The sequence below is a fragment of the Trifolium pratense genome, linkage group LG6 (genome assembly GCF_020283565.1).
Source record: "Trifolium pratense cultivar HEN17-A07 linkage group LG6, ARS_RC_1.1, whole genome shotgun sequence".
In the NCBI taxonomy this organism is placed as follows: domain Eukaryota; kingdom Viridiplantae; phylum Streptophyta; class Magnoliopsida; order Fabales; family Fabaceae; genus Trifolium; species Trifolium pratense.
This window is the reverse complement of record NC_060064.1, coordinates 7,590,403-7,616,602: the sequence shown is the minus strand read 5'-3', so window position 1 is coordinate 7,616,602 and position 26,200 is coordinate 7,590,403. Positions and strand designations below refer to the sequence as shown.

General features: G+C 30.5%; 1 protein-coding gene and 2 long non-coding RNA genes across 3 annotated transcripts; 2 read left to right on the top strand and 1 right to left on the bottom strand.

Annotated features, from left to right (window-relative positions):
* The first annotated feature begins 2,330 nt into the window (after positions 1–2,330).
* Positions 2,331–3,026, top strand: LOC123892885. The gene is made up of 2 exons (XR_006803291.1): positions 2,331–2,581; positions 2,693–3,026. It is a non-coding gene; the product is annotated as an uncharacterized LOC123892885 (long non-coding RNA).
* Positions 3,027–9,559: 6,533 nt separating this feature from the next.
* LOC123892884 (uncharacterized protein DDB_G0271670-like) lies at positions 9,560–10,980 on the bottom strand. Its single transcript, XM_045942763.1, has 2 exons — positions 10,877–10,980; positions 9,560–10,279 (listed from the first exon to the last, which is right to left on the bottom strand). Exon 2 carries the CDS (start codon positions 10,192–10,194, stop codon positions 9,757–9,759), a length of 438 nt encoding a protein of 145 aa, XP_045798719.1. The 5' UTR covers positions 10,195–10,279; positions 10,877–10,980; the 3' UTR covers positions 9,560–9,756.
* An 8,260-nt stretch (positions 10,981–19,240) lies between these two features.
* Positions 19,241–25,772, top strand: LOC123892883. The gene is made up of 6 exons (XR_006803290.1): positions 19,241–19,928; positions 20,022–20,152; positions 21,378–21,478; positions 22,190–22,292; positions 25,262–25,304; positions 25,475–25,772. It is a non-coding gene; the product is annotated as an uncharacterized LOC123892883 (long non-coding RNA).
* Positions 25,773–26,200: the final 428 nt, after the last annotated feature.

The following is a 26,200-nucleotide window of genomic DNA, read 5'->3' as shown; positions in this document are numbered from 1 at the left end:
TTAGCATTAATGGGATACTCTGTCATGTAACAATTTAGTTATCTTTACTTTAGAAGTCTATCATGTAATTTGGGCACATATGTTAGTTTTAAAAATCTAGGGTTGTGTTTAGCTTGGCATTCAACTTCTATACATGGAAAAAATACTCTTCACACACATCTGTAACTAGCTTTGATGATAATATAATTTCATAAGTTTTTGATACCTGTGAGTTGTGACTGTGAAGTAGAGAATTATTTCCAAAGGGTTTTAGTTGAACCACTTGTAGATTTTATTAGGAGTGTTAGTGGTATAGTTTGGATTGATTTTGAAGTAAAATAATCATCTAATCTAATTTAAAGATAAAATCACACGTGGTTTGGTTTAGATAACTAAAAAAAAAAATTGATTTGATTTGATCCAGCCTAAATTTATGCCCTGTTTATTTCAGGTTTTAAAAAAAAAACTATTTTTTTTATTAAAAAATCATTTTTTTTATTTTACTTATGTTAGTAAAACAATCATTTTTTTTCTTCAAAATGAAAAGTTATTTTCAATAGCTTTCTTTAAAATCTATTGTTTTTGCAAACCATTTTCTAAAAAAAATAAATTTTTGTGATTGTAAACAAACGAAAAATAACTTTAAATTTTCTTCAAGAAAAATTCTTAGGTGAGTACTAGATTTTTTTTAAATTTTTTTTTTTAATCCTTTAATTCGATTTAATTTGAATTGGATTTTAGATATGCAAATTACAATGATAAAGATTCAGTAAGCTAATAGATTTAATATTGTCAAATAAAGTTATTATTAGTTGGGCTTTTCCATTTCTTTTTTGTCGTCAAATATCAATTTTTTTAAATTTTTACCGTCAGTTTAATTTGGTTCGGTGGTGAGTTGTGATATCAAGTGGTTTCAGTCCTCTTCCGATCGCAGTTGCGGAGGATCGAACTGTGATCCTTCTATCAAGTTCGGCGTCAATCACTATTAAACCAACTACTGTAGTTTTTACGGTAAATGTATGTGTCCTTTATCATTGTGAATAACAAAAATTGATGGGTCATTTGAGGGTAGTGATCTTAATGAAAGGAATGACTAGTTTAGGTTCTGTTTTAAAGTGTGTTTTATTTTGCAGTGATAAAAATTAATTTTGAATGAATTGATTTTAGTTAAAAGTGAATTGAATGTGAAATAATTAATTTGTGTTAACATACATTTACGTAAAAATTATTATTATTTTACTGTAGTATCAATTGTTGGAATTAATTTATTAATTATATATAAGACATGCTCTCAATAATAAAGATTAAACATATAATCTTATAACGGAAGTGCGGAAGCTAAACATATGAGCATGTATATAAAACAGGATCTATGACATGCTGATTTATCAAGGATTATAGGAATACCTGAATAGATTAACCATTAGATGGAAGTAGAATAAACCGATCGTGAAACGCAAAGAGATAAAGACGGACGACGAGTATCCGTTTGCTTGTGGTTCTTCCTCAACCAAGACTCATTATGCCCTAAGCGCTCTTCAGATGGGGAGAAGAGGCGATATGCAGTGTGTCTGGTATATTGGGGATCATAGCCTATATATAGTGTGATGGCCAATTAAGATTCCCATTATTCCGAAATGGGTCATCCTGACATCCACTCATATTGAGCTCATATCAAATTAATTAATTAATTAATTCTAAATAGAAATCTAATTAACCTTTTAACTTTATTTGATCACTTAATCAATTAAGACTTCTAATTGATAAATAGCTAATATAATTATATAAAGATATTTGTCCCCGTAATATTATTGGAATATCATAAAATATTCCAACATCAATAACCACATCTTCAAATAGGTGGATCATTAAAGGGTGGAGGGAGTATTATTATGGGTTTTTTTTTACTGTAGTATTAGACTCACTAGACCACTTAATCTAGTTCAGGGCCAGTTATGGCATAAAGTGATTTCAGTCCCCTCCCGATCACAGTTGTGAAAACCGAATCATGATTTTTCCTGTTAAGTTCAACGTCAATCTCCACTAGACCAACAAACGATCAGTCAGTATTATAAAATTTACTATAAGCTATATAATGCACTAGCTAGCCACATCTTCAATGCATTAGCTCAACAACGATTTCTTTTCCATATTCAACACTATTATTATTATTTTTTAAAAAAATTTGGTATCCGGCCCTAGGATCGACTAACAAACACTATTATTTATCTTTTGAGTTTATTCTCTTGTCTATCTTAAAAGGCTAAAAGATCAATAATATAATTATATTGAAACTTTGGTAAAAAAAAAGCTGGAAAGAATAATGACCTCTGACGATCATCAACATTTTTATGTTAGATTTTACTACGTACCGTTAAGTGATCAATCGAGTGAGCTAAAAATACATACACAAAATATTGATGCATCTAAGAGACATCAAACAATAATTCTTAATTTATGAATGAGAATTTTTCATTATAAAGTGATCGACCAAATTATTATCTACAATATGCAAAAGAGAAAAAAAATATGGTTAAAATTCACAAATTCATTTATACTTTTGTCACCTTTCTTTCTATAATTGTTCTCGTAACCAGCTATCGTAAGTTCTTTTTTTTTTCACACTCATTTCAAATTTTATTCTTTATCATGTATGTATGTAATGGTTCATTCCTTTTTACTAATATTCCTTTATTTTTATTAAACATCACAGGTCTTAAGTATTGCATGACTGGCAATGATTGCCCTGCAATTCTGTGCTCCCCTCCTACTATTTCCAAGTGCGTTCGGCACACATGTTACTGCGCGTCGCAAAAGCGTAAAAAAAAAGTTAAAAAGTAATTGTTTGTTTTTTTATTTATAATGAAGTTGAGGATCGAAATCTTTCACTGTTAAACTAAATTTAGTGATTTCTTTTTTCAATAAAGTGGTTTAATTCTGTTATTTTTAAACGTATAATTTTCTTGTAAGTCATAATGTTTTTTTTTTTTGACACAATTGTAAGTCATAATGTTGGTACTTAAAGAATACACATCTTTTAGATTTTAGTATTCCTGTCGAAAGTTAACGAGTACTTCCTCCGGACACAAATATAAGAAAAAATAATCGTTTACACGCTGTTTAAGAAATTTAGTTAAGTGTAGTTAATTTTCTTGATTTAATGCAAAACATGAGTTAAGTTTACTATATTACCGTTTGAAAAGTGATTTATGCCTTGGAAATCACATAAACTTTTGAAAAGTGAAATGATTAAATAAAGGTATATTAGGAATAATAGTATTAATTAGTTTAAAAGTAGTTAATTTTTGCTTATATTTGTGTTCAAAATTTGAAGTATTTTTTTTCTTTAATTTGTGTTCGAAGGGAGTATGATTTTGTTTTGAGTAATATATAGGATCGAATTAAAGGCATTTGGGAAAACCAACATACATGACAAAAAAATTTATATTATAATAATTAATATAATGGAATTATTATGTGAAGCAAACTAATCAAATGTGACTTACTCATTATATATTCTTCGAACGAAATTAGACAATCCGGTGGACCGGAGACTGATGATAGAAAAAAAAAAAAAAAAACTAAATCTACGAGGATGGGAAGTGACAAAAAATCCAAAATAAACTAAAAAATCTTTAAATGAATAGATTGGCATTAGGCTAATGCCAAACTTTGCAAGAATGTCTGTCACTTGATTTGCTTTATGATAAACATGTACGTTGCCAACGAATACCGGATGATATAATTCCGTCAATCATCCTAATGGCAGAGAGAAAATCACTTTTCACAATAATGATTTGTTGAAAATCAAATTGTATGACTATAAAAATTCATGATAAATCTCAGCACAAGTTATAAAACACTTACTCAAAATGTTTGAGAAAGCTATACAATAAACACACCATGAGAATAACAGATTACACCTCCAAAAGTAGCTTCATCCAAACTCCAAAGATTGGACAACCACACTATCACAAGTTATCTTAATTCAATTATTATGAGGAAGAGACTATTTCACAAACTAAATATGATTTGTTACAAGATTGTGAAGGGAGTGCCTCAATAATTTTTTTAGGTAAATTAAGAGCATTATGAGACATCATAGTGACTAATAGACATCAGAGGGACATTTTAGTAACACTAATTTTATACCTCTTTGCTCATATATATATATATATATATATATATATATATATATATATATATAAAAGAAAAAGGGAGTGCAACGATAATTGACTTTTATCTAAAATTAAAGTATTTGATTAAAAATATAATCATTCCTCCTAAACTAAAGAGTATCTACTACCACTCCAAATATTACAAACCAACTACGAATAGGTGAATAGACAGTAAATAAAACGATCATTTCTCGTAAGACATTAGTTATAAATATATAATACGATAAAGTAATTATATATTTTCTTAGCTTACCTCGATAGGATGAGGTTTCATGTCCTCTTTAACCAAAGTTCAATCTCTAAATTGTACAAAATTAAAAACTTAATTTATTTTTATAATTTTTTTATTTTTCTTAGGCCTCACTAAAATTTCACTTTTAAGTCTCTACATCAGTTGTTCTACCCTAATTGGTGTAAACTTTTTTTTTTGAAGCATGGTGTAAACTTAATTTATACGGAAAATGCAGCTTCATAAAATTGATCTATTTTTTTTTTTTTTGGAAAAGCCAAAAGGAATTTATTAATGATATACGGCATAAGCTATGCCAAATACAAACCAAACAATTTAGTGTCATCTTGTAATAGTTACATTACAAATTAATATAAAGCCCAAATTACTTCCAAGGCTACACCTCAGACACATATATGACACAAAAACATTGTAATGTAATTAGGCTTCCACTACAATAATTTCAAGGCTACACAGCAGATCAAGTATCATTAAAGAAACCAAGCTGCATTTCTTGACTTCCTGGTTGATTTGTAAATATCACCTGTGCGATCAAAATTGTACCGAGATTACCAAGCCTCTAAACTCTCATTGCGATCAGCAGTATAAATTCAATTCTGAGCTACCAAGCAACCTGCCAAGGGAACAATTTGGATACGGGAAACTCGGGATCCCGGGCCTTGCCACTAACGCTCGCCGGACCAAAGAGGATGGCCGAATAGCTACAACCTCAATCCGACACTAACCGGACAAGGAGTTTGGGATACTACCAAGAACTTCCCATATCACAAACTTAATTCCCTTAGGGAAAAATATACCAGAGCCTTTAAATTGATTTTCACCAGAGGCCTTAGGAACCAGTAGCCACCTGCTACACCATATATTTGGTTATAGCAGTAGCCCGCTCACAACACAGGGCAACATCCATAATTGTCCATTGAAAGTCCGCTATTGATCTAAGCAACCTAGACACGCTTTGGGATTCAAAAACCAGTTACTCACATTATAATCCATCTCGCTAGATTTAAACTTCAACCAATTCCAAGATATAATCTTCACAGATTCTAATATTTTGTCCACATTCACTTCCTTATTCTTGAATACCTTGTCATTCCTTGCTTTCCAAATACACCAGATGCCGGCAAACCAGATCACACTAGCTCTATTGACAAAAACTCTACCTTTGTTGATCAAACCTTCAAATTGTTCCAAGTGATGCACCCCTTCATTATGATATGCCGTCGACACTCCAAGTCATTTACCTATTGAATACCAAATACCTGCAAACACTGGGCACTCAAAAAATAGATGAGACACCGATTCTTCTATGCCACAATCTCCAACACATTGAAGGGACCCTAGACCGCTAACTCCTCTCTTACTTAAATTATCTTTCGTAGCTACTCTATTTTGAAACAGTCTCCACACTAAACACGAAACTTTTAGCGGGATTGACTTATGCCAAGCCTTCGCCCGAGACGGGTCAGGCTCACCATAAGATCCCAACATAATTTTATTATAAGCATCCTTTACCGAGAATAAATTTAAAGACTCAATGATCCCCGAATCTAACTCATTAATATCTCTCAACCATAATGAACTACCATTGTTTCTGCCTCTAAAGACCCCATCACTACCCCCATATCTATTCAATAACGCTCTAAACCAAAGTCCATCATTATCGAACCTTATTTTCCACTTCCATTTGCTAAGAAGAGCAAGGTTAAAGGCCTTTAAATTTTTTAAGCCTAGCCCCCCCTCATCTAAAGGTCTACACACTTTATCCCATTTCACCCAATTAATTTTTCTATTATCCTCACTCCCTCCCCAAAGGAACTGTTTAAAAAGAGATTGAAGTTTGGAAATGATACCTGTCGGAGCTTTGAAGAAGGAAAGGAAATAGACCGGGATAGCTGACAAGACTGATTTTAATATCACCACCCGACCTCCGATAGATAACCGCTTATGCTTCCATTTTGATAACCTAGACCTCACCGTGTCAATGACTGGTTTCCATGTCGAAACTCTCCTCGGATTAGCGCCAATCGGTAAACCAAGGTATTTGAATGGAAGGCATCCTACTTTGCAATTTAGAATACTTGTTGCTTCCTCCAACCAACATTGACATATGTTAATTCCCACCAACATGCTTTTATTAAAGTTCACCTTTAACCCCGACATTAACTGGAGTAATAGCAAATTCGCCTTCATAATCCGAATGTTCCCCCAACCCTTTCTTCCAATGATCAAAGTGTCGTCAGCATATTGCAGATGTGAAAAGCACACGTCGCCCCCCTCAAATTTATACCCGATAAATCTCGATGATTCCACTGCTTTCCTCATTAATATGTTAAAGCCTTCAGATATTATGATGAATAGAAATGGCGATAACGGGTCACCTTGCCTAAGCCCTCTACCCATCTCAAATTCTTTAGTAGCACTACCGTTTACCAATACCGACACAGATGCTGTCTTAAGACATTCTGAAATCCACCTCCTCAATTTCTCATGAAAACTCATTTTTTGCATGACGAAATCCAGAAAACTCCAGTCTACTGAATCATATGCTTTTTCAAAATCCACTTTAAACATGAGCATATCTTTTTTCTTTCTTTTGGCCTCGTCCACGATCTCATTTGCTATTAGGATCCCGTCTAAAATTTGTCTCGCATATATTAAGGCAGACTGCGTTTCAGATATCACCGTGTCAATCACCGTTTTTAGCCTATTTGCCAACACTTTTGCTATAACCTTGTAGATGCACCCGATCAACGAGATAGGTCTGAACTCCGATAGATTCAACAGATTCTTTTTCTTGGGGATAAGGACGATGAAAGAATTGTTGGCCCCTCTAACCATCCGACCATTCTCATGGAATTCTCTCATAACTCTCATAAAATCATCTTTCATGTCCTCCCAAAATTCCTTCACAAATCCAAAATTCACGCCATCAGGGCCAGGACTTTTTGTGCTTTCGCATTCCCAAACCGCCTTTCTAACTTCCTCTTCTGAAAATTCTCTCACCATATCATCCTTTATCTCGTTCTCTATACATTTGAAACTCATATTGGCTGGGATAGGTCTTGCCCTTTTTGCTGAAAATTGTTTTTGAAAATGGTCCACTACTGCACTCTTTATTTCATTTACCCCCGTTAGAATTCGTCCATTACACTCTAACGATAAAATTTCATTCTCTCTTCTTCTCTTATTGATGCACCCATGGAAGTATCTGGTGTTTGCATCCCCCTCCTTCAACCAACGAATTCTGGATTTTTGCCAATGTATACTACAATTTAAATTTGAAAGCTTCTGTACTTGCGATGCTCTTTCTCTCCAAGTATTCGCCTCTTCCTCTGATAAACCACCTAATTCACCTTTTATCTCAAGCCTTTTCAAGTCTTCTTTCGCTTCTTTAATCTTGGCTCCTAGATTTTGAGTATGCCTTTTGTGCCACTCTTTTAATCGGACTTTCTTTTCTTGAGAGAAAATATCAAGAAAGTGAAATTAAGTAGAGTGACGTGACGAAAAATTTGGTTGTGATTGGTCTATTATTTTTTCTGATAATTTAATTCGGAATTATTTCAATTTGATTCTTGGAAAGCCAAAATTTCAATTGATCTATTTATGTCCCCCCAAAAAAAATTGATCTATTTATATTTTTTTTTATAAGACCTATTTATATATTTAGTCTCTACATTACAATATGGAATCAAACAAAATAGTGGAAGAGGTCAAAGTCATATTTATCTTCTAAATTTTTCTATCCATGTGTTTTTTCCCTTGGAACATTCAACATAATACTCCAACAACGGATCATTCATATTATTATGATCATACATTTCTAGAACCTTATTGCAATATGGACATATCCCACTAGTGATTATTTTTATTTTTATATTTTTTTGGTACAATACTAGTGATTATTTTATTAGTTGAAATTTTGAATCGTATACATGCTTTAATTAAATACCGTATTTAATTAAAAATCTATGTCCCCCAAGTTGGATTTATCTATAGAAAACTCTCTTTCAGATCAAATTTGATAGTCCAGTATTGCTTTCAACTCCTATTCCTATGGCTTAACAAATATGTTGTGGAGATGATATATTGTCCTATACTGATAATTAAACAATTAAACTCCATTATATACGTCCTTGCAGGCTAACTGATGTCTACGAATATAGAACAATTTTTTTTTTCAAAGTCATTCCATGATTGCCGGGCTATGCCCCAATTATGAGACACCATATATATAAACAATATTTTTTTGATAGATGGAAAATAATATATTTATATAGATATTTATAAAAGAAAAAAACGCTTAAAGAAGATAATGCAAAGCAATGTACTAAAAAGTTTAGTGGTAATTAATAAAGCATATGTGTCATATGAGCTTAACTCAATTGACAGGGATATCGCACTATATGTGCAAGAGTCGGGGTTCGAATCCCGAACACTCCACTTATTCATCTTTAAGATGAATTTTCTAGCCACTAGGTTATTTGACAAAAAAATAAAATAAAAAATAAAGTATGTGTAAGATTACTTCCTGATACATGTTATAAGAGAAAAAATGATATACTTTATTTTCTTTATCATAAGAAGAAAAAAAAATCCTCTCAAAGTACATTAATTGCTATAATTTTTAGGATCATAGGCCCCCGGTGCACTTATACCAAAAAAGAAAATAAATGAAAAAATTAATATTTATAAGATAACCTTTTAAATTTTTAAGACATTGAATGCATAAGTTTCAATACAAAATTTTCTTATTTATATGTTTAACTAATGTCCGCAGGCACTGTTTAACATTTTCCTAATTTTTATTATAATCCTATTTAATGTGAAATATATTTTTATTCCAAAAATCTTAACTATCAGAAATGCTAGGTCGGACGCTATGACTAGAGTTCGAACTCTGGTCCCTCTACCTTAAATGTGTGAGTTTTCAGGCTTTTGTTATTTTGTCATGCACAAATAAAAACATTGCATAAGCTCATTGATTTGTATTTTTTTTCCTTATCATCATCGACAGCGAAATAAGTCAAATTTAACTAAAAATTGTTCCTACTAAAACACGTCTGATTTTTGAAAGATAAAGGTAGTCAAGTGTATGTTTGGTATTTAACTCAAATGATTCAAATTTTTTTGGACATCTATATGATTCAAATGATTGAAAAAAAGGAAACATCTAATTTTTTTTTTTTGAGCAAAATCTAAAATGAATTATGAAACAAAAGAAAGTGGTTCTGTTCATTCAATACATCCAATCTCACAAAAGCACAAACTTAGTCCAATTTTAACTCTTGTTCATTTTAGCAACATAGTCAACATCATCCATCACAACTTCATGACTTTTTCCTCTGTCTTTTACACATCAAACAAAAAGTTGTTGCAACTACTAGTAGAAGTTGTGCTTATTACACCATAATCCAATGGATTTTCTTCCCAAAATCCATTAACACTACCACCATTGGAAAACATCAACTTCTCACTATCTTCAACCTCATTGTAGATATAACTAACATCACCAATATTCTGCTCTACAAAAGCTGCATCACCACACTTCTGAGATGAACCAATCAAACTTTCTTGTGCTGCAGAAGTAGAAGAGTTTCCACTTAAAAGACTTGAAGAGGTTGATGAGTTGGAAAAGGAACTTGTGAAAGAACCATTGGAGTGATGATAGTATGAGTTGTTTTTGTTGTTTGTGAATGATAATGATTGAGATGTTGATGTTGAACTTTGAAGGATGGATAAAAGGGTAACTTGTTGAGATTTCATCTCCATTGAATGATTTATGAACATAAATTTTTTCTTTAGTTTTGTGTTCCAGTAATTCTTTACATCATTGTCGGTTCGGCCTTGTAACTTAGATGCTATTATTGACCACCTGCACTTTGTGAAAATTGTGAAACATTACCTAATAATACTCATGATCAAGATCTTAATTTGAATTGCATGAGGTGATGTAGAAATCTAAAAAACAAAATATATCGAACGCGAAATGGATTGTCTAAATTCGCGCACATATGAATATGAACCATTTGATCTTGATCAGAGACAGTCCGCACTCCCCTGAATATGGACTGTTCGATATTGATCAGAAGACGGTCCACATTTCAACTTACTCTCCGGTCTTAAAATATAAGTAAAAGGTACACCGAAGGAAACATGAACCTTTTTGTTTATATAGAAGACTGGAGAGAATAATGTTTTGGACTCGTTTGGTAAAGTTGGAAATTAGAATACTAGTAGTTTGAGATCGCGCGAATGCGTAGTTATCTCGACCGCAGAGAATCTGGAGCCATATCGATACTTCGATAATCTTTTTTTTTTATTTATAATAAAAGTGGAAAAAGTAAAACTCAATCATGCATCTTAGTGCATCTCTTATTGTTTTCTTCAATTGGAAATTAACTATATTGTTTTCATTCTTCATGGAAGCATCTGAAAGTGGATATGGGAATTAAGTGAAAAAGAAAGTTACCTGCTTCCAATGCTAGCAAAAAGGGTGCATATTATTTTATCTTCTGAGTCAGAGAATTCACCATGTTTAATGTTTGGTCTAAGATACACTAGTGTAGAAAGGGGTTTCCACTACTGGCCAAAGGGACTTTCCACTACTGGCCGTGGCCAGTAGTAAACGCTGGCGTCGTTGTAAGTCTATACTTTCCACGTCGGGTCGTTTAATACCCGACGTGGTATCCTAATTTCTTCTGTAATTTTTATTTAAAATTATGGGGATTCCACGTCGGTATGTATGGTTTTCACGTCGGTTATAAATAATATCAGTAGTGGTATGTATGGTTTCAAATTTTTTTAATATAAATCATGGGGATTCCACTACGGGTATTTACACATATCTGTAGTGGTATGTACGGGGATACCATTAATGGGATACTCTGTCATGTAACAATTTAGTTATCTTTACTTTAGAAGTCTATCATGTAATTTGGGCACATATGTTAGTTTTAAAAATCTAGGGTTGTGTTTAGCTTGCCATTCAACTTCTATACATGGAAACAATACTCTTCACACACATCTGTAACTAGCTTTGATGATAATATAATTTGATAAGTTTTTGATAACTGTGAGTTGTGACTGTGAAGTAGAGAATTATTTCCAAAGGGTTTTAGTTGAACCACTTGTAGATTTTATTAGGAGTGTTAGTGGTATAGTTTGGATTGATTTTGAAGTAAAATAATCATCTAATCTAATTTAAAGATAAAATCACACGTGGTTAGGTTTAGATAACTAAAAAAAAATTGATTTGATTTGATCCAGCCTAAATTTAGGCACTGTTTATTTCAGGTTTTAAAAAAAAAAACTATTTTTTTTATTAAAAAATCATTTTTTTATTTTACTTTTATGTTAGTAAAACAATCATTTCTTTTCTTCAAAATGAAAAGTTATTTTCAATAGCTTTCTTTAAAATCTATTGTTTTTGCAAACCATTTTCTAAAAAAAATAAATTTTTGTGATTGTAAACAAACGAAAAATAACTTTAAATTTTCTTCAAGAAAAATTCTTAGGTGTGTACTAGATTTTTTTAAAAAAATTATTTTTTTAATCCTTTAATTAGATTTAATTTGAATTGGATTTTAGATATGCAAATTACAATGATAAAGATTCAGTAAGCTAATAGATTTAATATTGTCAAATAAAGTTATTAGTTGGGCTTTTCCATTTCTTTTTTGTAGTGAAAGTTGTCGTCAAATATCAATTTTTTTAACTTTCACCGTTAGTTTAATTTGGTTCGGTGGTGAGTTGTGATATCAAGTGGTTTCAGTCCTCTTCCGATCGCAGTTGCGGAGGATCGAACTATGATCCTTCTATCAAGTTCGGCGTCAATCACTATTAAACCAACTACTGTAGTTTTTACCGTGTCCTTTATCATTGTGAATAACAAAAATTGATGGGTCATTTGAGGGTAGTGATCTTAATGAAAGGAATGACTTAAAGTGTGTTTTATTTTGCAGTGATAAAAATTGATTTTGAATGAATTGATTTTAGTTAAAAGTGAATTGAATGTGAAATAATTTGTGTTAACATACATTTACGTAAAAATTATTATTATTTTACTGTAGTATCAATTGTTGGAATTCATTTATTAATTATATATAAGACATGCTCTCAATAATAAAGATTAAACATATAATCTTATAACGGAAGTGCGGAAGCTAAACATATGAGCATGTATATAAAACAGGATCTATGACATGCTGATTTATCAAGGATTATAGGAATACCTGAATAGATTAACCATTAGATGGAACTAGAAGAAACCGATCCTGAAACGCAAAGAGAGAAAGACGGACGACGAGTATCCGTTGGCTTGTGGTTCTTCCTCAACTAAGACTCATTATGCCATAAGCTCACTTCAGATGGGGAGAAGATGTGATATGCAGTGTGTCTGGTGGGGACCATAGCCTATATATAGTGTGATGGCCAATTAGGGTTCCCATTATTCCGAAATGGGTCATCCTGACATCCACTCATATTGAGCTCATATCAAATTAATTAATTAATTAATTCGAAATAGAAATCTAATTAACCTTTTAACTTTATTTGATCACTTAATCAATTAAGGCTCCTAATTGATAAATAGCTAATATAATTATATAAAGATATTTGTCCACGTAATATTATTGGAATATCATAAAATATTCCAACATCAATAACCACATCTTCAAATAGGTGGATCATTAAAGGATGGAGGGAGTATTATACTATTATAGTTTTTTTTTACCGTAGTATTAGACTCACTAGACCACTTAGTATGTGTTTGGTTCTGCGGTGGGTGGACAAAATTGATTTTGATAGAATTGAGTTTGACAGAATTGATTTTGATAGAATTGAGTTTGATATAATTGATTTATGTTTGGATATATTCATACAAAAGTGAGTTGAACAAAGAATTTTGTGTTTGGTTCTGCGGCGGAGAGAATTGATTTTGGCAGAATTGATTCTGTAAAATTGATTCTGGCCAAAATTGATTTTAAGCTGAAGTGGTTTATGTTTGGATATATTCATGAAAAAGTGAGTTGAACAAAAAATTTGAGTGTAAAAATCAATTCTAGAATCAGAAGCTACGATTTCTAACTTCAAGTAGAATCAATTCTGTAGGCAGAATCAATTCTACTTTTGAGAAACCAAACAAGTCAGAATCAATTCTACACGTCCAGAATCAATTCTGGATGCTCCAGAATTGAAACCAAACATACACTGAGTGTAAAAATCAATTCTAGAATGAGAAGCTACAATTTCTAGCTTCAAGGAGAATCCATTCTGGAGGCAGAATCAATTCTACTTTTGAGGAACCAAACAAGTCAGAATCCATTCTACATGTCCAGAATCAATTCTGGCTACTCCAAAATTTAAACCAAACATACACTTAATCTAGTTCAGGGCCAATTATGGCATAAAGTGATTTCAGTCCCCTCCCGATCACAATTGTGAAAACCGAATCGTGATTTTCCCTGTTAAGTTCAACGTCAATCTCCACTAGACCAACAAACCGATCGGTCAGAATTATAAAATTTACTATAAGCTATATAATGCACTAGCTAGCCACATCTTCAATGCATTAGCTCAACAACGATTTCTTTTCCATATTCAACACTATTATTACTAGGAATAAACCCGTGCGTTGCACGGGTTCGATTAAAATATATAATTAAAATATTTTTATAAATAAAGAAATAATGATTGTGATAACTATAATCACATATAGTTAAATAATATATATTATTTTAAAATATGATTATGTTTAATATTAGTATATGAGTAAAAAAAAGGTTGTTTAGAAATATTAGATTTTTTATTATATCGTAGTTTGTTTATATTTTAATGTAATAGATTTCTTATAATATTTCATAAGTTTGAAAGGATGTATCATTTTTTATTTTATTAGTGTAATCATATAAGATTTTAGTTTTCTTTATATGAGTTGCAATTTTATAGTCAAATGTCACTTTGTTTTTTATTTTTGATGTATTCCTTATTTTATTATTTTCAATAAGAGTTGAAGGCATACTTAATTATACTTGTAGACAATATTGCTCATGAGAAATGTTAAAATAAGTTTTGATTATAGAATATGATTCATATATGGTGGTTTTGCCTATTTGTTCCACGTGATATCATTTTTTGAAAATTATGTATCAAATAGTGTATTTGCTTACTACGTTCTATGCAATTTAAGGTTCCAAATAGCTTATCTACTTACTCATCTCTCGTTCTCTTGGAGTTTATTCTCACTATTCACTTGGTGAAATTTTATTCCAACTTTATTAGTCCCAATTTTTTAGTCTATTGTTTGGTTCACATTTTTTTTTGCTTGGTCCTTTTGTTTTTGATTTGTTTTTCTTTTTCTTGGCGAGGTTTGTGTCTCTTCAAAATTATTGTTAGTTTTTGTCCCTCTTATTTAATATTTTCTTGAACATTTATTTTATTTTTCTTATTATATTATATAAACTCGAATATTTGTTGTTGTTAATATATAAGTTTGGATGAAGATTTTATATATTTGAATTTAGGTTTAGTTATTTGGTTAAGGTAAAGAAAGTCTTATAGATGAATTTAAGATTTAACATGTGTCATCTTCTTATTTGCTTAAAGAAATGTCATCTTATTCTTATAAATATTCCACTATTTTATTTTCAGCCGTAACGTAAACAATCTTTTAGAATATGTACCTAATTTATCCAAAAAATTATATTATTATGTAAATTAAATTAATAATTTTTGAATTATTGGTGAATTTTAGTTGTGTGTAAATATGCTTAAATATATGTGTGATTATATTTTCTAAATATATGTAAATATATTTTAACATCTACGGTTTTAATAATTTCTAAAATTTATTTTGACAAATGAGCATCAACAATTTTTATTTAATAATTTTTGTCTTTTTTTAATTTAATTTAGAAAGTTTTTAGTACAATTCTAAGTGGGAGGAAAAAGTATTTAGCACAATTATTTTCATCGATTCATTTTATGGTTGTAAGAATAAGATGACATGCGTAGATTAAAATAGGACCGTCTATTAAAATTCATATATATTCATATTGAACCATCCAGGATTAGGCAAATGTTATACGATAAATGCATGAAGATTATATATTTGGACAACCTCCAAGTCAAGTTGAATCAATATACTTCTTGCATACAATTATAAGAATCGCATGACTTGAGTGTCAACTACAAAAAAAAAAACTTATTTTAATTTCTACTTTGTTTTTGTTTCTATATTTTTCTTGATCGAGATCAAGTAGATCACCTACACATTGTAGACAATATAATATTTAAAAATGAGACACATATTTATATTTCTAAATTATTTGGATTGTCCTCTTTTAATTGAATGCCTCCAACATCAATATACCCTCGATCTATATAAATTTTAAGGCACTTCAAAATCAATAAATAGAAGTCTCTTTTATCCTCTTCAACTTATTCACATGAAAAAAAATAATTATATTCCTATTAATCAACAATTTTTTATACAAATCTTCTACCTTATATAAAATAATAAATGAAAAAGAAAATAAGAAACAAATAAGCTAAAACATTAGACTAATAAAATAATAAATGAAAAAGAAAAGTTGTCTAATTACAAACATTATATCAATAAAAAAAATGATGGTTTACAAACTCCCATTAGAGTTAAATACACATCCTTACATGAGGTGTCATTTCGTAGGCTTTATAAGGAGCAAAGATGCAACGTAAGCAAAAATAGAAGTATGTTTTATCCTGTTCTCCTCCTTCACATGAAAAAATAGTCATATTCATATTAATCGATTCAACTCAAAGTTTAATTAATCATCGAACAAAACACCGGTTGATATTTAAAAAAATATCCAACCTAAAAAAGAAATATAAAAAATTATTAGAGATGTTCTAAACTCAGAGTAGTAGAAAAATTCCAATTTACAAACATATTAATAGGCAACTATCACATATATGTATATCAATTTCTTAATCAATCACATGTAGACATACCTGATATTCTAAGAGGTTAGACAGCATCACCTATCAAGGACAAAAACCAATATACTTATGATGTAACTATATATATGCACACGATAGCTTTTAAATCAATTCAAGAGACTATAATGTGTAACTTTAACATATGGAAGGTGAAGATGCATAACTTTTTCTCATGGAGATGTCAGACAAAGAAACCGTAGAGTTTCTGCCATGAGATAGATAAATTAAAATTTTGTTAAAACATAGAAGCTAGACTTCAATGTAAATTTACATATTCAATATGGTGGTGATAATTAGCTTTTGGGTTAACTTTATATAAAGCTTGTGTTTGATAATTAGCTAAATTTACATATTCAATATTAGTGTCTCCAAGAATTCTTTGTTTTCAATTGCATTAATAGGGAATTGTAATATACAATATATATTTTAATAATATATTGCAATGCAATTAATAAAACAATAACATGATGCATCGTTCCACCTTTCATTGCTTGCAATTCATTTTTGTCTCAATTCAACAACAATAAATTGTGTTAGTTTTTTTTTTAATATATTATTATTGTTTATTATTTATTATTAGAGTAACTCTATTATATGAAATATGAAAAGGTTTTAATAGAGATTGTAAACTTTTTTTTATAGAGTGCCACATCCAATTTCTTTTGAAAATCCATCCAATTTTTGATAATTCTAATGGATATGTATAAATCGATATCGATAGTTGGTCCCTTTTAATTAAATTTTTCATTTGTCATTTAGGGACCAATTAACTATGAAATGAAGAGAATTCCAATAGTCTTAGACACTTTTTTTTTATTTCTTAGTATTGAAAGAATATATTTTGTGGTTATATTGGTCCCTTTTAATTAAATTTTTCATTTAGGAACCAATTAACTATGCAATGAAGAGAGACACACATTTTTTTTATTAGTATTGAAAGAATTTCAATAGTCATGAATATTTTGTGGTTATATAAATCTTATATATTAGTTGGTCCCTTTTAATTTAATTTTTCATTTTAGTTAGTTGGTCTCTTGTGGAAGAAGTTATATAGTGATAATTTGATATATTGATAATTAAAATTAAAATGATTTAATTAAAGATAATTAAAATTAAAATGATTTAATTTAATTAAAAGAGATGATGAAAATGTTTTTTAATAGAGATTGTAAACTTTTCTTATAGTATAAAGGTGATAAAAAAAATTTGGGGCCTAAATTCTTTACCAAAAAAATTATTTTTGGGGGTCTAAATCTAGGGCTTCAACACCCTCCACCTGTTCGAAAGTACAAAGATTAAGAAATATTATTCGTCTTTTTTTAGTTTGCATGATATTATAAGAATTTAACATTCAACATGTCATCTTATTCTTAAGACTATCTCACTATGTACTCACTCATAACTATAATATCTTATCTCCTAAATACTATTATGCTTAGAGAGTAATTTAAATAATAAAATAGATAAATATAATATAACATTTTATATTACTTATTAAGATTTCTTTGCCTTTATTTGTCAGAATTATTTAGCTAGTGGTTTCGTTTACCATTTTCACCATATGCTTAATTCTTTTTCTTTTCAATTTTGGTTTAATTTTATTTTTCTTTGTGAGGTTTATGCCACTATCCTCTCTTTAATTTGTTTGCATCTTTAATTTTATGTGTCTTTTTAAGCAATGAAATATCAAAATTAGTAGTTAAAATGTTAATTGGTGTAATAAAAATAAAAAAGTATAAATTGTAAAGTAGTGACTAAATTGCTACGACACTTTTCCTTCATCAATCAAACAAAATATTTGTCTTAGAAACTAAATGGAATCTTACGATTTTTCTTAGTGACTTAAATGAGTTTATTCTAAAAGTAATAAAGAAATTAAAATACAACTTAGCTCAATTGCAAACTTGAAAACCTTCGTACCAGCCCAATCCACTTATTTGAATCCTAACCAAGATGATTAAGCATATGAAAACACCTCTAACCAAGTAGAGATTAAATTCTTCCAAATTTGCTTCATACGACCAACTTGTATTACATTTCCAAAATTGGATATATTATTATTGTTTATTATTTATTATTAGAGTAACTCTATTATATGAAATATGAAAAGGTTTTAATAGAGATTGTAAACTTTTTTTTATAGAGTGCCACATCCAATTTCTTTTGAAAATCCATCCAATTTTTGATAATTCTAATGGATATGTATAAATCGATATCGATAGTTGGTCCCTTTTAATTAAATTTTTCATTTGTCATTTAGGGACCAATTAACTATGAAATGAAGAGAATTCCAATAGTCTTAGACACTTTTTTTTTTCTTTCTTAGTATTGAAAGAATATATTTTGTGGTTATATTGGTCCCTTTTAATTAAATTTTTCATTTATGAACCAATTAACTATGCAATGAAGAGGATTTTTTTTTTAAATTGCCCTTAAAAAAATCATTTTTTACAGCAATACCCCTGTTTTAAAAAATATTGCCGTAATACCCCTCTTTTGAGGCCAAAACTGGTGTGTAGCAGGTCTCCACTGATTGCTGAACCGACAGAATTGCCATGTGCATGGTGATGGTGGAAATGGCAGTTCCGCCATTGACCAAAGAATTTGATTTTTGTTTTTTTCCTTTAGGAAAATGCTGTTTTGTGCGATAGTTTCTAGTAAAGAAAGGCAAGAACTATTTTTAACCGTTGATTTACACAATAACCTCCCCATGTTTTCCATTAGATCTGCTTGTAACCGTTTTAGCATTTTATATTGCAATGAATCACGTATAATTCTTGCCTTTCGTGTGCAGTGTCTTCGTACTATTTAGCAATTCTCTTTCCTTTATATCCAAAAAGAAAGAAGACATTTAAGCCGTCTGATGAAGATCAGCGGCTGTGATGAAAGGCTTATGGTGCAGCTGCAGTGGACCTACGCGCGTAGGATCAGCAGGTATAAATTCTCCTAATCCTCAAAAAATTTCATTTTTCTTCTCACTTTCTCTCTCTTCTTCTCTCGGCTCTCTCTCTTCTCTCATCTCACTCAAGAACATTCATGTTGTTCTTCATGAACACATGAATGCCGGCGGCGGACCACCGCCTGGGCCAGATTCCGGCGTCCTTAGCCACCGCGACGTCCGGTTTCCGGCGGTTTCACCACCGTGCCGGATACCTAAAATCACCCAAAAATTCCCAAATTAAACCCAAAAAATCCAAAATCCTTTTTTAAACACTTTTAACCAGTTTTAAACACAAATCAAACCCCAAAACAAATAAATCAAAGTAAACATATTAAAACCCCAAAAATTAAATGTTGTTGTTCTATTACCTCTTTTGTGTTTCTAATTCTTCTTTTTCTGGCTCTGTTTATGAGTTTTTTTTTTGTTATGGGCTGAAGGGGGAGAAAAATTGAAAGAACAACACAGAATCAGTTGTGCCTCCCCCTCTACCAAAATTCAATCACCACCATAAATCATAACCAAATGAAAAAATCAAAGAGGCAGAGAACCAAAATCTGAAAGTAGGGAAGAGAGAACAAAGAAACAGGAAAAAAAAAAAGGAAAGGTAATAAGCAGATCAAAACTTTTGGGTTTTAATTTGTTTTATTTCGATTTAATATTAACATTTTAAAAAAAAAATACAAAACGCCATTTTCAGGCCAGAAAATGAAAAAAACAAATAAATAAAGGGAGCTTCTATGGTGCATTCCAGCTTTGGAATGTATGGGTGCATTCCAAAATTTTAACCAATAGAATTCAATTTAATTGCCACATCAACTAAGGTCCATGGTGAGTCTCTTTTTTCTTAATAAACTTTTATTTATTGCATATGAGTCCTCCATCAAATTAAAAATACAAATCAAAAACATTTTTAATTTCAATTTAAAATCATAAATCATTTACAATAAAATTGAACAAATTATTATTTTTAACATTATTATTTGAACAAATTAAAATTGAGAGTGAAAACCCTAAATCCCAAATTCCCACTTGTTCTCCATTTTGTTCATCCTTCTTCGTCCTTCTTCTTCTTCGATTGTTCATCCTTCTTCGACCTTATCCTTCTTCGATTGTTCATCCCTTCTTCTCCTTCTTCGATTGTTCATCCCTTCTTCTTCTTCGTCTTAATCTTCGTCATCCATCGTCTTATGCCTCTCTCAGACTTTGTTTTCATTCGTTTCATTTCATTGATATCCAAGTAAAGCATTATCGATTTTTCACCCAATGTCGTATCTGTGTTCCTGGTTGTTTGTAATTCGCCAAAAACTAAAGCATAATTCGTATCTGTGTTCACCCAAAAACTATTTTCAGTGCAAGATTGTTCTATTGTTCAAAGCATCGTAGTGTACTTCACAGGTAATTGTTCGTATATATATTTTAGCCTCTGAAATTATCGATTTAGGGTTTACAACGTTAATTGAAGTTGATTCAAATTGTTACCCTCAAACGATCGAATTGGGGATTAGGGTTGCATTTTTAATTGAAGTTGCTTTGAATTCTTACTGCATAAACCATCCATTTGGAATTGGGGATTTGGTTTTGTATTTATCAAATTGTTAAATTCTGCTTGTCAATTTTATTTGAATTCATTTGATTTTTGAATGTATATGTTGATACTGTTACTTATGGGTTGGGAATTATGGTTTCATTTGAATTGGGGATTACGATTTGTAAGTCATTTTAATTGTGAAATTAGACTGGTATGATTCATAGGAATAATAAGTATGCTATTGTGAATTTGACTGTGATATTAGTGTGATATTCCTGAATTATTGCATCAATTATTGTTCATATATACTGCAGTTAAGTAATGGATGACAATATATTCACTCTGATCCCAATTGAGGAATACTGTGTTATCAAAATCTTATAATTATGAATTTGATGTCATTTGAGTTGGGGATTAGGGTTGAAATTAGACTGGGATGTTATTCACACTTAATTAGTGTGCTTATGTTAATTTGAATGTGATATTAGTGTGCTATTCTGATATTAGTGTTCATATCTCCTGCAGTTAAATAATGGATGGTAATATATCCACTCTGATCCCAGTTAAGGAATCCTGTGTTTAAGAGGTTTGAACTGGAAAACAGACAATGTAGAAGAGCTTGAAGGGTAAACAAATCAAGCTTTATAATGTTAAGTTTATAGTTAGTGATATGTATTTGAGTTGAATAAGCACTAGTTAATGATATGAAGTCAGTGCTATATTTTAGCTAATGCCCAGTGTTACATTAAACTGTAGTACAGTAACAATTTTCAAATTGAATATTGTAATCTTTTTTACTTGAGTAAAACATGGTACATTAACTTTTGGAGGCTGTTCAATGTACCTTAATTTTTGATAAGCTATGATTTATGCAATGTAATGAGAAAGATGAAATTTTTTAAACAATTCCAATTAACTTTTAAAGGTTGCTCCAAGCTTAAGTTAACTATTCATAATGTATTATTCATGTCATGTAATGAGAAACATGCAACTTTTGTAATCTGCTCAATGTACATTAACTGATCACACAAGTCCAATTAAAGATTGTTGAATGTACATGATGTGAAAGATGTATAAGTTTTGTAAGTTATCATGAGAAAGGCGTAACTTTAATAAGTTTTGGTAACTTAAACGAAGATTATCCAACTTTTATTGAACAATGTTGTGTAATTTTGGACAATAACATTTTTGATATTGATTATCCAATTTTTAAATAGTTTTGATTAAATACATGAAAATTAATGTCTATTTCCAATACCAAATTTTGTTACAATGCTAAATGTATGTTTGTTAGGTGATAATTACAGAAACTTAAGTTTTATTGCAATTTGAAACAGGTTACATGAATATGCATTCAACATGGTGATTAGACTTGAAGTCAAAAATGTTAAGAAGGAGAATGTGATTCATATCAATTATACATAGACATAGAACTAAGAGGTATGTTCCCAACATATATATATATATATAATGTTTTGAAAATTGTATGAAACAAACAAATAAATCAAAATAGTTATGTCATGTATTTAAGTAAAACATATAGCATGAAATTGGATAATAGCATGAGATACCTACAGCTTAAGACAAACATATAATAAATCCTAAAACCGAATAAACCACAATATCCACCAGAATAGAACACTGTCAACTAAATTCACCAGAATATCCAAAATAAAACTTCAAACCGAATAAAACAGAATATCCAAAATATAAGACCACCATATTGTGCAAAATACAAACCCACTGGTTAAGGTAACAGTACCAAAAATAAAAACAGAAAATAAACCAAAATATCCAAAATAAAATTTCAAACTTCAGACATCAACCAAAGCTTCCATCCCATAGTGTAAGAACCAAACTTCAAACTTCAGACATCAACCAAAGCCTTCCTTTTCTTGTGCATATCATCCCAATATTGAGCAGACTTTGACAACAGTGATTGTAACAACACATTATTAGAGGAATGACAAAGATATAGAGCAAGCTTCATCCTTGTGGCAGTGGCAACCTACATATAATGAAACAAACAGTGGATGAATTAGAAATTTACTTTTTTTTGAACAAGGAATTAGAAATTTACTTAGATGGGATATGTTTTACAAATAATTATGACATTAATTCAACTTACAGTTATGCCTCCGTAGTTACTATTGAATGGACATTCAATCATCCATTTAGCAACCCACACTCCACAATCATTCCTATGATTATTGATAAAACTGCATTAGTATCACACTAATATGTAGTTTAAGTAAAATCATTAATAGAGATAGGGGTTAAGAATACTTACGATCCAGGTCGCTGATGCGGGAGGCACGTAGGTTCAATCTTGGTGAAGTTTGTGATTAGGTTATCATGACCAATTAGATTAGCAACATTAACAAAACAAGGAAGAAGCAGGATTTCCTCAAGCTTGGCAATCTGCCACAATAGTAAATATAAAATTTGAATTAAAAAAGCAAAAAATAAATTTGAATGTAAAACAAAGTATAGATCACATGCATACCAATCTAATAATTGAATGACGCCTAGGATGATATCTTTCATCTGAAGGTAAAGAGTCCAACCAATAAACTTTTCTTTCAGAAAAATCAACAACCACCAAAAACCAATGTGCTCCCTCATCATTCATAGGAATAAAAATCTGTAGTTATAGAAATCATATTACCCATTAGAACAGATTTTTCAAGTCTGAATCAACCAAACATGTGTTGCTACACACTAAGCAGATTTTATAGGAAACTCACCTTTGAAACTATAGAGTTTGGTGGCATGTACTTGTCTTGAAATTTGCTCCTGATATAATCAGCCTTGTATTTGTTATCCAGAGCATATTGCTTAAAAAGTAATGTAGTTTAAGTCAGTATTTATTACTCAACTAATGTAAATGTAAATGTAACATAATTCAGTGTTGGTCATGTAATTACCGCAAAATACGTAGGCAAATACCAAACAGATTTATGTTTTCCTAACGAATCTATTAGCCAATTGCTTCGTGCAACAACCAGATTGATTATCTGTATAGCCAAATGAAAACAATGTTAGATCAAATTTTAATTCACTTTCACCTTGTATAGCCAAAAAATTTACAATGTTAGATCAAAATATAACCTCTTGGTCCACATTACACCTAGGCATCAACGACTTAATTGCTTTTCTGTCCCCATAAACATCTGTTGAAGTTTTAATCAGAACCTCATCACTGCAACAGGTAGATTTATGAATTGTTAGTTGAATTCAAATTAAATAGACTAAATAAATGGTTTAGCAAGATATATTAAAAACACATACTCATGTTTATGCTCGTTGTCGCTCATAAAGATGTATGCAATGGTGTAAGAGCAAATATCATTCAGATTCATGGTTGGTAGTGGCCTAAATTTCACAGGCATCCACTGTAATAAAAAATATGTGAAACAAAGATTCTTATTAGTACTAAATGAAAGTTATGTATTAGGTTTAAAAATAGCAATATAGTACCACTTACTTCAGGAATAGGAACTCCGGTATCGAAAAATTCATATCCCATCGAACTCTTTGGATGGTAGTTTATTTGAAAATCATTGTCATCCTGCTCTTCTGGCTGACAGAACAGAATTTTGTTAATCTTCTTATATTGCTTAGATTCAAGCATTGCAGTCCACTCCTTGATTTCCTTCAGTCTCGGCGGTGCCGAAGTTGATCCCAAGTTGTCACACAGTTTTTTCTTGCATGCCCTTCTCTCTGTGGCAGGGTATTGTTTTTTTGTCGCCTTATCTTTTGGTTGCTTAGGGGTTGATGCTGTTGAATCACAATCTGCAGAATCTTCCTGGTCATTCCAGCCTTGGGTGGTAGTGTGGTGACTATTCAAACCATATAAACAAAATAAAATAAAATTATTTATTGTTATATACAAGGATTAAATCATATAATATGAAGTAACTGACATATAAAATATGGAATTATTAACTAAAACAGTGAAAGCTAAGATTATTTAGGGATTTCCAGTTAGAGTTATTTACAAATAATTTGGAACAACAAAACCTACTCAAAAATTGAACTTCACAGATAACTTTACATACACATTTGTTGAATATCATATAAAATAACACACACTCACACATGTTTTGAAATTCACGATAGATTCAAAAACACATGCACATACAACTCCAAAGACTGTTTGTTTATTAATGTTGAATGCACTTGTCATATAAAGGGTTTACATTCAGCATAGATTCATATAGCTTAAACAAATATGATTGCTCATGAAACAAAAATCATAATTTTGTTGAAGGATCTTTCATTAGAAATTTGTTGAATCAATAAGAAACTTTCTTTATGAATGTTGATAGCATTTTTCATGTGTGTACACAATAAGAAATACCTGGATGATATGTAAATAATCTCATGTTTGATGTTCTTTTGTGTAGTCTCAGAATACTGCTCACTGACTTGTGTAGAGTTGATTTGCTGGTGAGTTTTGATTTTCTCAGTTGTAATGTTCTCAGTTGTAGTAGTGTTTTCGTATTCTTTTCCCCTCTTACTGTTACTGGTTTTTCCTTTGCTTTCTGGCATGGTGCGTTTTTTGGTTGGACTTGGTGCATCTGGTTTTTCCATGGTGTTCTTTTTGCTGGATGATGAAGATGTTTGTGTTTGGATGTTGGACGGTTTGTGTGTTTAGTTGAGTGTGGAGTAATGGTACTTAGGGTAGCTTAGGTTAATTGAAAGGTTTTGGAGGGTTTGATGTGCTTTGGTCTTGGAAGTTGCATCTAGTCTATACTTTAGTTGTAATTATTAGCATGTTGGCTAGAAGGCCAAGCATCAACTAATATTTGGTGTGCTCAATGTTTCTCAATGTTTTTTTTTTTGTTTTTTTATGACAATGTGTATTTCCTCAATGTTTTGGAAATGCAGAAACGAACCAAATATAAACAATGTAAATTGCCTTCTTTGTTATTTAAGTTGAATATTATACTTCTTTTTTTATCCTAATTTGAATATTATACTTTTTGTCTTTAAAATTCCAAATCATGAATCACTCAAAAATCTGAATTAGTGTTAACTAATCAAGCATTTTTTTTAAAAAATTCGTAAGTTTTTTTTACTTATTTATACAACTTTTTTTTTGAATCAATTTATTTATAAAACGTAAAGTCTCAGAATTAGTGCTAACCTTTTTTTTTTTTTCTTTTTCATATTTGGTTACGCAAATTTGATTATTAGTCCCAAAGAAATTAGGTATATAGATAACAATTTAGCCACACAATTCATAAGACCAAAATAACCATTATATTACAAGTTCAATAACTTGGATTACAAGTTATCAATTGTCAATAATTAAACAACCACAACTTAAACAAGCACAACAC